We start from the raw sequence: 14,685 nt of genomic DNA on the forward strand, positions 1-14,685 counted from the left end.
GATAAACAAAAAACTTACATGAAAGTCCTATTTACCTCAGACCCATATATTCAGTACACTGTGTCCAGCTTTCAACAACAACAAAAAACCCACAAAGTAGACTAAAAGACAAAAAGCAGTTTGAAAAGGCAGAACAAGCATCAGAACCAAACTCAGCAGCGATCACAGAATTATCAGGCAGAGAATTTAAAACAACTATAATTAACAATATACTAAGAAGGCTAAAAAGGGCTAATGGAAGCAGAGATATAGAAATTCTAATCAAAAGCAAATGCTAGAAATCCAAATCACTGTAAAAGAAATGAAGAATGCCTTTGACAGGCTCATCAATATACTGGACACAGTCAAGGTGGGGTGGAGTGGGGGGAATCAGTGAACTTGAAAAAAGTCAATAGAAATTTCTAAAACAAAACAGAAGTGAAAAAAAAAAATGAAAAACAAAACAATATCCAAGAACCAAGGGACAATTACAAAAGGCATAATTACTTCATTATATCAATTAAATATCATAAGGAAAAAGATTTAAAAAAAGAAATATTTGAAACAATAATGACTGAGAATTTCTTAAAATTAATGATAGACACCAAAACCACAGATTAGGAAGCTCACAGAATTTCAAACAGGATAGGTTTTTTAGAAGTGTACACATAAGCATATCATAGTCACACTGCAAAAAAACAAAGACAAAGAAAAATCTTGAAGGAAGCCAGAAAATAAGCCTTACCTATAAAGAAACACAGATAAGAATACCATCAGTCCAGTTTCCAGAAATCGTGAGAGCAAGAAGACAGTACATGAAATATTTAGCATTGGGAGAAAAACTACACCAATCTAGAATTCTAAATCCAGTGAAGTTGTCCTTCAAAAGTAAAGAGGAAACAGACTTTCTCAGACAAAATTTGAAAAAAAATTGTCACCATAGATCGCACCTACAAGAAATGTCAAAAAAATTTTTTTCTCAGAAAAAAGGAAAATTATATAGTCAGAAACTCAGATGATCTTCATAGCAAATAAAATCTAACAATATATATAAATAATTATATGCCATCATCAAATGGGATTTCTTCTGTATATGCCAGAAGGGTTCAACATTCAAAATTCAATTATTATAATCCATCACATCAACAAAATAAAGAAGAGAATTCATATGATTATATCCATAGATTTAGAAAAGGCATTTTACAACATCCAACACCCATTATGATAAGAACACTGAACCAACTAGAAATATAGAGAAATATCTTCAACTTGTTAAGGAACACTTACAAAAAAAGTTAACAGCTAATAGAAATGAAGATATCTTTTTAAAAAATAGATTTTATTTACATTAGAATTTTATTAACTAACTTGGCAAGGATGGGGGTGTTCTAAAGTAAAATATAAATAAAACCAAATGAATCTATCAGTGCTTCAAATTAAAAACATAACCAATACTGACAGACCCAAACTGAGGAATATTCTTCAATTGTTAAGGTCATGGAAGAAAGAAGACTAAGCAACTCTACAAGATTAAAGGCATGTGACAACTAAATACACTGTGTGATCCTGGCTTGATAGAGGGAAAAACATTGTTTTGCTATAAACAGAATTATTAGGATAACTGAAGAAATTTCAATTAAGTTTACAGATTTAAGTAACAGCATTATATAAGTGTTAATTTCCTGAATTTGAGAAAGTGAATTATGATTATTATAATCATCTTTGTTTTTAGGAAATATAGGAATATATATAGCAACTCTCTACTATCTGTGTAGCTCTTTTGTAAACCTAAAATTATTTCAATAAAAAGTTTTAAAACAAATGAATTAACCAATTTTTTTAAAGTTATTTTTGCAAATGAGAATACTCTTTGAATTAAAGCTGAACCATTAAACTTGCTTTCCAGACCCAATTACTACATAAACAAATCCAAGTTCAATTAAGTTACTTTGAGATAGGGTTTTACATAGCTCTCTGCATTTAATGATTTTTTGGAGAGGGATAATGAATTTAAAAGTTTAAGAGACACTATTTGTACAAGGGAAACAAGATTTCATAATCTTAAGGGAAATAGTTAAAGAAGACTATAAAATAGCATAAGGACAGATTTAAAAGATTAAAATTATCATAGTAAATGTACCCTATAAACCAAGGAAAATATGGATGGTTCCTCATAGAAATCACTATGGCAAATATAAACAAAAAGACCAGAAGGATCTAGGGAAGCATAAGAGTGATCATAAAAGCCTATAACAGAGGTTTCTAAACGTTCTGGGTTTATAAGACCTTTAATGTGTGGGTAATTTTTTCCACCAACTCCTCTATCTACAAGCCAACAGAACTACCTAAACACTCTGTTTATTAAGTAGTCAGGCCCAAACAATTTAGGGAGGATGTATGTCCTAAAATTTTATCACCCACTAATGCATATGGAAACCTCCATATTTGCAAAGCACTCCTGGGGTTCTGAAGATCACCCAGTTTGGCACAATTTGTCAAACTCTAGAGTAGGATTGGTCACTATCTCCCTCATTTCTTTTTTTTTTTTTTTTTTTTTTTTTTTTTTTTTTTTTTTGGTGCTAGTGATTGAACCCAGGGCCTTGTGCTTACAAGGCAAGCACTCTACCAACTGAGCTATATCACCAACCCCTCTCCCTCATTTCTTGTTCCACATAGATTTTCAATGACACTTGCTTTCTGTCACAGCAATTGGCAAAAACCTAGCTTTGTAAAAATATGGTTATCATTAAAAGGAATGCAGCAATCTAACTTTAAAACTGATTACTCAAGCTAATTTGTATGGTTTCTGACAGGTGCTATGTTTCAAAATTTTTAAGCATCTCTTGACACCCTTGTGAGTTGTCTACAGTGTCTCTGGGTCCCTTGGCAGAGCCTTGGCAAATGATAAAGAATAGAACCAAGGCAATGAGTGGTCCTTGCAAAATCAAATTAAGAATACAGTAATACTTCAGAGAGAAAAAAATGAGCAATCCAATAATATTACTTGGAAGGTCAAAAACAACATAGGTACTTGAAGAGTTTCAAAGCTTAAAAAAAATCTTTCCTTAGCTACCCTAAGTAGTCCCTTATAATTGTGCTTATATGGAAGGGAACAAACCTAGTCTTTTCTTTAAATAATGAATTAACCTGTTCAAATGCTCATATTAAATCTGACAGTTTTATGTGGCACAGTTAAAATATTTGCTCTCATTTTTAACTAAAAAAAAATTCTCAAATTAGCTGAACTATGGGAAGAAAATTTAATTTAAAATTTTGATTCAATAAACATTTCTGGAGTACCAAGAGGAATTGCTATCCAACATCTGCCAAAGCTTTCCTTTAGAAAGACATTTGAAAAGAATAAAATTTGGCCATTCTAAAACCTAACTTGATGCTAATTGGGGAACCTCTAAAATGTCAGATTTGCCAGCACCATACCTTACCTACAGAAATCATGGAAATCTCCATATTTGCAAACTTCCAGTGGTTCTCCACACAGGAAGTTTAGGGGCGGGGGAAAGGTCAGATTAACATTGTCCAATAAAACTTTTTGTGATAATGGAAATGCTCCATATTTATACTATCCAATATGGTCACCCTAACCACGTATAGGTAGTGAGCACTTGAAATGCGACTAGTGTAACTGAAGAACTGAATTTTTAAACTTTACTTAAAATGACATAAATGTAGATATAAATAGCTATGTCCTCAGTTGCTTCTGTATATCCACAGAATGGTTTATTAAATGTACATTCTTCTAAATTTTTCAAGTTGTACCCTTGATCAGAAAACTAGGTTCCTTGGCCATATTCTCTTAAAGAATCTTCATAAAGGGTTGATGTAAACATTATCCAAGTTAATGTGAGTTTTTTGTCATTGGAGGTTTGATCCAAAATCATATTTTTTATAATAAAAATCTTTGGATTAAGTTTAAGAAAACTCTCTGCAAACAAATTTGTATACAAAATAGTCCTTTATACAAAAGGACTATTGGATGAGCCAATGCGATTCTCTTTTCAATTCAATTGCCGAAAAACCCAGAACTAAATCCAGCATCCAATGGTAACATCTGACTCTTCTCAAGTGCCTAGTAAAAAGTATTCTCTTGCTCTTCTAAGACTATCTCTGTTCTATTTATATCACTAAATTAGTCAACATAGTGTTATTTTAAATTCTTAAGCTAACAAACTCTTTTGACATAGAGTATCAACATTTAAAGAGATAATATCTTTGAATTAAAGCCATTTTCTATATTTTTTAATGTAAAAGTATTTTAAATGACAATCCTAGGATTAATAAAAATAGGAAAATTTTAACAGGTCAAATTTACCAAGTTTTTAGATGCCTTTTCCAAAGCTGTCAAAAATATCACTATGACACTGATAAAGAAGATAAATATTACATCACACAGTAATTTCACTGCCCCCATGTTAAAAAATTCAATTCCACTTCTTTTTAATAAATACACAGAAGTCCTAATGTAGAATATGAACATCCTATTGAGTATTCAGTTCAAAATGTTTTGTGCAATTTTTCCTTAGCACACTGGACTATTTTTAAATTGCACAGTTAACTACTTCAATGGCTCTTTTGTTGAAATACCCCACAAAATCAGAACAAATACATTTGACACATCAATAGCACATTTCTAGAAATGCCTAGTTTTAAGTTTCCTGAGTATTTTAATTGCAAAACTAACATGAAACTAAATTAAATACTCAGAGAACTTCTTCACCTAATCTCTTAAAATTTCAGCCCATAATCCCTTAAAAAAAACAAACTAAGGTTTTATACCAGAAAAATGTAAGAAAAATACACTACAAAAAGAAAATTTACTCCCTGGACTCATTTTTTTTTTAATTATGACAAAAAAAAATTTTTACAGAAAAACTATCATAAAGAAATATATCATAAATATAAATTATCAAAACAGGACACACACAGACACATACAAATGATGACAAATTATCTACTTTGAAGGGATTGTTTCCTTAGCCCTATACTTACTTAAAATTATCATAAAAAATAAAATTAGATTATAAAACCATATGAACTGGTTTTGTTCCAGAAACAAAAATATGCTTATTGTCAAAACTTAGTTCATTTCAGAATAGCACTTCTGCTAGCAGCTCCCTAGTTTACCTGTATCTCTCTGGTCACTCCAATCTTTGGTGTTCATTCATTTTTCTCTAACACTCTTTTAATGTTCAGGCTATAGTTTCAGTTGTCTTATTACATACCTTACCCCTTCTCTCTAGATAGTTATCTTCATCACTCATTGCTGAGCTCATCAGATAAAGATTATAGTAATAATGGGTAAATTACTGTGTGCTTACTGTAAGCCAGACATTGTTCTAATTCCTGTACTGGTACTATCTCACTTAACCCCCCAAACAACTCTATGTTAGAAGTACTTTTAACATCTATTTGGAAATGAGGTAACTTTCCAAGGTCACAAAGTTAGAAAATATATACTTGTACCCACTCAGTCCCAAATGCTCTCCTACGCTGTTCTAAAGTTCCTTTCCATAGGGCTGTAATGGGCACAATGGTTCCCATTTCTGCTGTGAAACTGGATAAAACTAATAGTTTTGAGGCTGGGCACAGAGAATACACAAAGGTACTGATTCTAGAATCCACAAACACTAGCTACAAGTAACTCCAATGATCAGAGCAGAAGTCAGCAAATGTTTTCCTAAATGGCCATAAAATAAATATTTTAAACTTGGCAGCTGTTCAATCTAAGTGGCAACTGCTTAACCCTGCCTTTTCAGTGTAAAAGTAATCACTGACAGTAAGTAAATGAAAGTACATGGGTGTATTCCAATAAAACTTTATTTATAACAGAAACAGGTTGGATCTGGCCAGAGTTTGCCAACTCTCCATCTACAGGCATACTTAGTCATATGTGGAAGCAAACATGATGTAAGCAAGACAATCCAATTCCTGAATAAAGAGGATCTACTATATTCCTTAGAAACCTACCACAACTGAATTTTGTAAAACTGTACTTCACATGGAATGAACACATAAAATCTGGATAAAAAACCACATGCAATAATTTCAATAAAAAAAATCAGTCCATTAGATACTATCATAAAGTTATAAGCAAGTTCACATATTAATTTAATTTAGCATTTGCTAAGACTGTATGCTTTTCACAATTTACAACATTGAAGACTATTTTGTTTCAAGGTATTCAAGATTCATATAACTTACAATACAGAAAGTATTACAAACTAACCCTTCTAAAAGCTAGCCTAGAAACTAGGAAATAATAACACCTTTGCCTGTCCTTTTTGCAATCATCTATCCTGCTCCACATTTGAAAAGATTTTAGCATCTAACTTCCTGACTTAAACATTTCTCCTCTCATTATTCCTGGTAACTTCAAGAGCCACAGAGATAATATGACCCACGTCCTATCCTCTAAATTCCTTGACCACCTCTTAACTTCCAAAAATCTTTTCCTCCATTCCATCTCAACTACCAGCTGTCATTCTAATACTAATAATAGGTACAGTCTCTAAAGCAGAATGGGAATGCCTAGAAGGTGTAAAAGATTCCCACTCAAGTATACAAAAATATTCTACTTAAATTTGTTAATTTAAAAAAATTAGGGTATACCATATTTAATGTATACAGTACATTAATTTAAAATATATTGGGGATGAGTACTTGTTTTTTTTTAAACTGATAAGCCTATGTGATCCAAGGAGACCACTACCTATATCTTGTCATTAACATTTACTACATTCTTCATTATCAAGCATCTCACTCTGACTTCTACCTCCATTCTTTCCAGCTCATACTGCTTTGTATCAAAATTCTCTAAGACCATCACCTATATTCACTGTATCTACTTCCTTTCCTCTAACCCAATCTAGTCATCAATCTTCTATTGAACTATAGCAATTCTTCAACCTCTTTAAAAATCTACAAATCATGGTCCTCTTCACTTTTTCACAGACAATTCCACCTTTCATGTCCTTATTTTCTCCATTTTCCATCTTATATCCCATTGGTACATCATTATAACTATGCCTGCACATTCACTCTTGATTTCCTTGTCCATCTCTCCCTCAATTATATATTCTTGATAAAACCTAACCCTGGTCAATCCAATTCTGCCTATTTCATACTTATATCCAATCACTGAACACAACTGGGTTAAATTATGAAAACTTCCTGGTTACATTCACTCTAAATTTATGACCACAAAGTTAAGACGGTCCTTGGTACCTCCCAGCAATCCTACATTTCCCTAATCAATTCATTCTCACTTTGACAATTTCATACCTTCTCCTCAATCCTTCAATAACTCTGTCACCTCTCTCTCAGCTGATGACCTCTAATATATTTTCCTGATAAAACAGAAGCCAACAGAACATTCATATCTTCCCCCATCAAATTTACCAATGTACCTGCTCCATTACCCACGTACTGTTATTTTAACAATGAATTGTCACTGCTTCTACCTAAATTCAACATTTTCACTTGTGTACTGAATCCTTTTCCCTTTCTCTCAAAGAGTTTTCTCTTTATTTTAACCTCTTCTCCCACCATATCATCAGTTATTCCTTCTCTAGTAACCATTACCATCAGCTTTCAATCATGCTTTAATATATACCATGCAAAAAATACACCTTAAACTCTTGTCCCTCTCCAGTTACTACCTAGTTCTCTACTTTGTATCAAAACTCTTTAAGACAATCACCTACACTCACTATATTCACTTCCTCTCCTCTAACCCAGTCTAGTCATGCTTTTATCCCCAATATTCCTCCGAAACCACTCTTCAAAGACATTAGGCTCTTTCTACCTTGCCAAATCCAATGGTCACTTTGATCAACCTCTCAACTGAATTTGACACAAATACTTTTTGCACTTAGTTTCTTGGAAAACCCATGTTCCTAATTTTATTCTCATCTCACTAGGGCTTGTTTTCAGTCTTCTTTGCTGGTTCTTTTTTATGCTTAAGTGCCTCAAGGCTCAATCTCAGTCCTGTCCTGGGTCTGTGTAAATGCCATAGAAAATTTCCTATAGTTATAAATACTACCTACATACTCAGAGGTTCCAATCTCTTCTCTCTCCAAAGCCAGACTTTTATTATTAACTGCTTAATTAAGATTTCCATCTGGACATCCCAAACAAAACTCTTAATTTCTCCTTTATACCAAACCTTTTCCTACCCAACTGTTAGTTCACTCCTGTAATTAATATTATATTCAACTGGTTGTTCAGAGCAAAAACCTATAATCATTACTGAGCCAACTCTTTGTATCGTATCTAATCTATTGATAAGTCGTGTCAACTGTATCTTCAAAAAATTTATTTTCCAATTACATGGATATGTACATTTGTCAAAACTCACTGAACCTATACACTTAAAATCGATGTGTTTTACCGTATGTAAAAGTGTATACCTCAATAAAGTGTTATGCCTCAATAAAGTGTGGAAGTGGGGATGAGGGTGGGAGTATGATCACATGTTACCTACACAAATATGACATTTCTTCCCACCTACCATTCTTCTGCTTGGACTATTACTTCTGGCATCTTTGCTTCCACTTCTACTCATGACAGTTCATATTCCACAAAGAATCCAAAATAATGTTTTTTAAAATGAATCAGAAGATGTCACTTCCCTGCTCAAATCCCTCAGTGGTTTCCCATTCCATTTAAAATCCAGAGGTCCTTACCATGTCCTCATGATCTAGCCCCTTCCAGCTGCTCAGATCTCACTTCTTACTGCTTTACCCCTTTTTCACTGTGCTCCAGAAATGGTGGTTTTCCAGAGACTCGAAAATCACACCAGGCTTTTATTTCCAATTAATTCTTTTTCCTTTTTCTTTTTAAAACTTATTTCCAAAGTTCTTAACATTAAGGCTCATATGTAACTCTAGATCTTGACATTAGACAGTCAACAAAGAAATACTTGCTCAAGTCACCCAAGGAAGTGAATCTGAAATTAATACTTCTTAATATTCTTAATTTGGCTTTCATAAATTCAAGTTACCATGGAAAGTACATATAGCTTTCTAATGTCCAACTGGAAAATTAAACTGGGATCAGTTACAGAAAGCCTGGAAAATCAGACAAAGGAATTGATATTTTATCTAATAGGCCAATGTTAGTTACAAACAAATATTGGAAAGAGCTACCTTTTTATTTTTCAAATTCAGAGGTCACAAAGTTTGTAAAAATGTATGAGATAATGGAGCAAGAGGAGTTACTTTCAGCAATACACACGCACACCTTTTTGTACTTCTAGAGCTTTGAACCATGTGACTATTTAATATATTTAAAATATAAGTTATAATTAAAATTATATTTTAAAACAAGAAAAAGGAATACAATATAGAAAAATCTTTAGTACTCCTACCATAACTAAGAACTAGATGGAAGAAATATAAACACATAGAGAAAACACATTCATATATGTATACAATGAAGAAAAACACATGAAATACAATATATGCTCATACATGGTTCATAGCACATACCAGAGAATGCCTTACCAAAATTTAATTCTGCAACCTAGGTAAATTAGCATCAAAAACCAGAACTTGTCAACTTTCAAGCAATTTCCTTAAACACCTGTGTAACTATTGAGAACTCATAGAATGAAGATGACTTCCCTCAGAAATCTAATGGCAAGCAGGTGACAAAAGAAAAGGACAAGAATTAAACAAAGAGGAAAATTGACAGCACAATCTCTTTCAAACTAATCTCTAGTGGCCAGTTTGTTTACCAACAGCTATATCAGTTAAACCAAGATGAATAATTAAATGACCTCAAGATAATAATAAGAGTAAGAAGTGGAAATCCCTATTATCTCCAAATTTGCTACAGTCTCTTTACATGGCTCAGAGAATGACACAGAATAGGACCTCAGGGTGTACTATCCTTCTATCCAATATTCTAGTTTTTTATTCTGACCTAAGTTCTAGAAGCACTACACCTTGAAAGAATCAAGTAATGGACCCTCTTGAACTAAGGAACTACAAATTAGTCAGGGCAAAGCAAAATACAAGAGGACAATAAAGGGGAAAAGCTTGAGAAGCAGAAAACCCAAGACTTCTAATTTATATTATTCATCCTTTGATCAAGAGTAAAGTATTAAACTTGTCCATGGTCTAGATTTTTTAAAAAAGGTTCCTTAAGTCCCTACTCTGATCCTGTTATTTGTCATATTCAAGCTTATACTTTGTGGTTACGGCAAGAAAGCAAGGGATGTTTCTCCCCTCCTTAATAATAGAAATAATACATTTTTCCTTGGGAAACATACCCTTGATTCCCATTACCCTCTTCCATCAACACACTATAGCTTTCCTAAATCCCATACTATCTACCACCTCCTAAGTAGCAAGGCTCTAAAAAGCAACTTGTCATCTATAGTTGGCATCTATATATACAGGTTACCACCAAGGGCATAATCTCAATGGAATACTAACTGTTCTTCACTTTTACAGGTGCTTCTTCCTTCTTTAATTTATACCAGGTCTATTTTCTTATCTTCTCAATACTTGCAATTTATCTCCAGTGCTACACTAATGCCTCTTCCCCTTCACTCAATCAGCATCTCCAAATTTCCTTTCTCTCCTATTTTTCCACACTCCCAAAGTAATATCTGAAAATTATAGGAAAACATTCAAATGCTTCTAGCATTAACTTCAGATCCTACCATAATACCTATTTTAATAGGTATACCTATACCTATAATGGTATACCTATTAAATCAAGCCATCTATTCAGCTATAATCAAGTTAGATTTTTCACTGTTGCTTTCACTTTGAAACACATTAACAATAACTTAAATACTACTTACTCAAGGAGGGGGGTGAATAATTCAAGGATGTTACAAACTGGGGAAGAAACTGACTTTGTAACTGAAGAATAAACTAATGTGTTCTAGTCTCCTTATGAAGAGAGACTCAAATTTAACCATATTCAAGCTGATACCCCCTTTACGTTGCCTAGTTAGAAATACTTAGAAACAGGACCTTCCTCATGGATTCCCTATCTTGGTTTGTACACCCAAGGCTTCCAAGTCAGAAACCTGAGTACCAGTCTAGACTTTTCCTTCTCCCTTATCCCTATCCTTCCCTTATCCCTATCTTTCCCAGATCCCAAACTGAAATGACCCCCAAGTCCTGTTTTTATCTAAGTACTCCTCCAGTAAATTCTATTTCATCTGTCACGGCCTCATCCAATCCCTAATCCTCACCCACCTATCCTAACATCAATGTCTGCAGTCACCCTCTCCTCAAAAGTCCTTATTTCACATTGTTGTCAAGGTGATTTTCCAATTGTAAACCTAATGACTCTTCTCAAAACTTTTCACTAGATCCCTTTCACCCACAGAATAACACACAAGCCATATATAATAGCACATAACTATCATTTGAGTTCTGTTTGCCTCTCAAACCTCATCTTTCACTGTAATTCCCTCATCCTACACTTTAAACCCTCTCAATATTAAACTATACTATTTTAATTTGCATCACAGATCATGTTATTTAGTGCCTCCATGATTTTGCATAGGTTGTTACTTCAGTCTAGAATTTCTTCACTTCTTTCCTTGGCTTCCTAGACAATTATTATGAATCTTTAAAACCCAGCTCAGATTCCGGGAAACCATCCGTAACACTTATTATTATTTTCTCCTCTGCCAATTCCGTATATAATAATGGCATTTATTGAGCATTCACTATGTCCCTGACAATATTAAAAGCATTTGACAAGTATTAATTCATATAATCTCATAATTATCCCTCCTAAGAAGCACTACCATTATTACCTTTGTGCAAGTAGAAAATGAATTACAGAGAGGTAACCTCCCCAAGAGCACCCAAATGCATAGAGACAGATCAAAATGCCTAAATCATAATATTTATAATATTGAACCTTATCACAATGAATTTATTTACATGAGTGTCCTTATCTGGATTGTAAGCGCCTTGAGGGTGGGGATTGTCATATTTGACCAAATCAACAGTATCTGATATAAACTAGGCAATCAGTGCAGCATTTCCTGAATTGATTTTAAAATAACATTCCTAACAAGACAAAAGCATTCATAATTTTCAAAAAAATCTGAATATGCTATAAGAGCAATAAACAAGCTATTTTCTTCATCTAATAAAAATGATGTTAAGAATAGAGTTATTACAGACATGAGATTACAGTCCTTGTGGACGATGAAATGAACTTACTTTGCATTAATACTGCTTAATCACTGCAATAAATCAAAACCCAAAGGACCATTTGCTTAAGATTAACTTTTTTCTCTCAGTAAATAAGAATTTGTGTTGCTTATTATTCAGGGCAGCAAAAAGAAAGCCCTAAATTTACTTTGCTCAAATGGAAAGAAGCAAATCATAGACCAGTACTACTAATTGCTTCCTTAAATCCAGCCAAGAAATGTATCCCATTAGTCAATTAGAAGAAAATACAGTTGCCTGACTAAGCATTTAACAAAAGAATTTCTAAGGTTGTATGGATTGGTATTCCATTATTCAAATAATGAAAAATTCTTTTTCCTAAGCAAATAAAAATGAAAAAACAATCTTATTTAATAAGATTATCACCATCAGTCTAGAGTCTTCTACATTAAAATATATACGCTACATTAAAATGTATGTATGTGTTTGGTATATTTCAGTAGCCACTGCTCTTTAAGATTATAAAAATCAAAGTTATTCTAATAGTAATGATAAATGACCTCAAGACAAAAATCTTTACTCAGTGTGCTCAGTTACAGTCTTCTGAGACATACTGAAGTACAGTAATTAAAATCCACAGGGACAGTATAAGCAGCAACAGTGTACACCACAGTACTTGTTTGAGTATTCTGCACCCCGCCCAGCTTCTACACTTGTGCACTACAGAAAGATAAATCTGCTATCAAAAGACTCAAGAGTTAGGCTACAGGGAGTTTAGGCCACAGCACAGCAAACTCTACCCCCAGGCACATCTTACCATTTCTTTGTACACTCAACCATCAGCTCCTGGTAGGAGGCCACAAACTGGAACTTGGATGCATGTTTTCCCACACGCTGCAGTCTTTTCCAAACTGAAGCCATGATGATGGGTCAATAGACTGGAACAGTTCTGGGTTAGCAACACAGCAGCTTTAATAAGGCAGAGGGTCCAAAGCAAAGGAGCTTTACAGGTGTGTCTGTACTTTTAAAAACTCAATTACAACTTGAAATGATGTTTGGGGTTCATAAGTCTTCTCCCTGTTTCACAGGGTAAATCCCATCTTAGATGAATGGCCCAGTCACCAACAGCATGATATACAGGACAGGATGAGTGAGAGGAGATTCCCTCAAGCAAACATCACCATTCCACCTCAGGGACTATATGACTTCTATTCTGGAGGACTGAAAAGCAAAACAAAGGCAAAAAGAGAAAAAGAATATGAGAACAGCATGAAAAGTGACTAACCACCCATGTTGGATAATGCTGCAACAGACAACCCCAGTTCTCTGTGTTTTTCAGACAATGAAACAAAACACCACCCTCAAAAGCCGGTAACATTAAGAATGCAAAATACCAAGGAAGAAATTACAATTCACACCAAGGACATGAAGCAACATATCAGGTAATCAACATCAACAACAATCGAAAGATGCAAGTCGGGCCCTACCTTCCCTCCTAGCATCACACAAGGGCGAGTAGAGCGGGAAAGTCTAAGGATGCTGTTTAATATCCACTGCCAGTCAAAGAGAAAAGTGGAGTATTTTTAAATAAACTTTGCTTTTCAACAGTAGCCTCTAGTTCTAGAATACATGCTTAAAACACACTAGAGAGCAGGGAGGAATGCTGTTGTTCAGGGGGGGAAATGGGTGGGCAGCGAGGAATGGAGGGAAATCTAAGGACAGAGGGAGGCAATGTCCGGGCTCCAGGCCACTTGGGCTCCCTTCACCTTCGCTGCCAACTGGAGAGAAATGGAAACTCCTGCCTGGGCGTGAAGCAGTGACCAGTGGGGCAAGTGGACTGTGCGGGGTGCGGTGCCTCCCTCCCCCATCCTCTGGGAACCAGTCTGCCAGAGGCTCGCCTCCTGTCCAGAACCCTGACCCCCAGCAAAGACAGGCGGTGGCCCGCCGGGGTCCCTGTCACCCAAGCGTTGCCAGAAGACCCCAGCCCGGTCCCCGAGTCCCGGCCCCGCCGCTCGCCCACTCCCGCCCCCTCCTCACACCTCTATTCCCGCTGTCGGGCTGAGTCTGGCCCCGTTCCCTCCTCAGAGTCGCTCCTCCGTCGCCGCCGCAGCAGCAGCCGCCGCCGCCGCCACCGAGTCCTCCATCCCCGCTGGAGCCACATGGAAGAGCCAAGCCAGCTGCGGCGCTCGCGGGAGCCGGGGTCTGCAGCCCCTCAGGCGGACGGCGCCCCTCCGCCCGCCCCCTCCCTGACGGATCGCCCTGCGACCGTCTCCCACCCTACCAAACCCTGCCAGAGCCGCCGCTCAGCGCCCAGTGCCCCCTCCCCCGCCTTCCTCCTCCACCACCATCATCATTACCTCCCCCGCCGCACCTCTCACACTAACCCTACCCACAGCAGCTCAACCTCTGTCCGCCCTGGCGCCATTGGCCGGGCCCCGCGAGTGCCCCGCCCACCTCGGTCGCCGGGCCTTAGCTCGGTTGGAAGGCCTCATTGGTAGATCTGCATGCCCATCACAGGGGCCCCACCCCCTAGCTAGCT

At 35.8% G+C, this 14,685-nt stretch overlaps 1 protein-coding gene across 4 annotated transcripts in view; it reads right to left on the reverse strand.

Annotated features, from left to right (window-relative positions):
• Positions 1-14,336, reverse strand: part of EHBP1 (EH domain binding protein 1) — a 309,286-nt gene extending 294,950 nt beyond the window's left edge. The window contains exons 1-2 of one of the 4 annotated variants that reach the window (XM_079109672.1): positions 14,186-14,336; positions 12,964-13,367 (exon numbers count right to left, since the gene is read on the reverse strand). In XM_079109672.1, the coding sequence (XP_078965798.1) occupies positions 12,964-13,067 (104 nt within the window). In that variant the 5' untranslated portion in view covers positions 13,068-13,367; positions 14,186-14,336. The remainder of the gene's footprint in view (positions 1-12,963; positions 13,368-14,185) is intronic. The other 3 variants (XM_079109674.1, XM_079109673.1, XM_079109675.1) reach the window with 3 other exon arrangements.
• Between the last annotated feature and the right edge of the window lie 349 nt (positions 14,337-14,685).

This window comes from Sciurus vulgaris (assembly GCF_902686455.1).
Source record: "Sciurus vulgaris genome assembly, chromosome: 14".
NCBI lineage: Eukaryota > Metazoa > Chordata > Mammalia > Rodentia > Sciuridae > Sciurus > Sciurus vulgaris.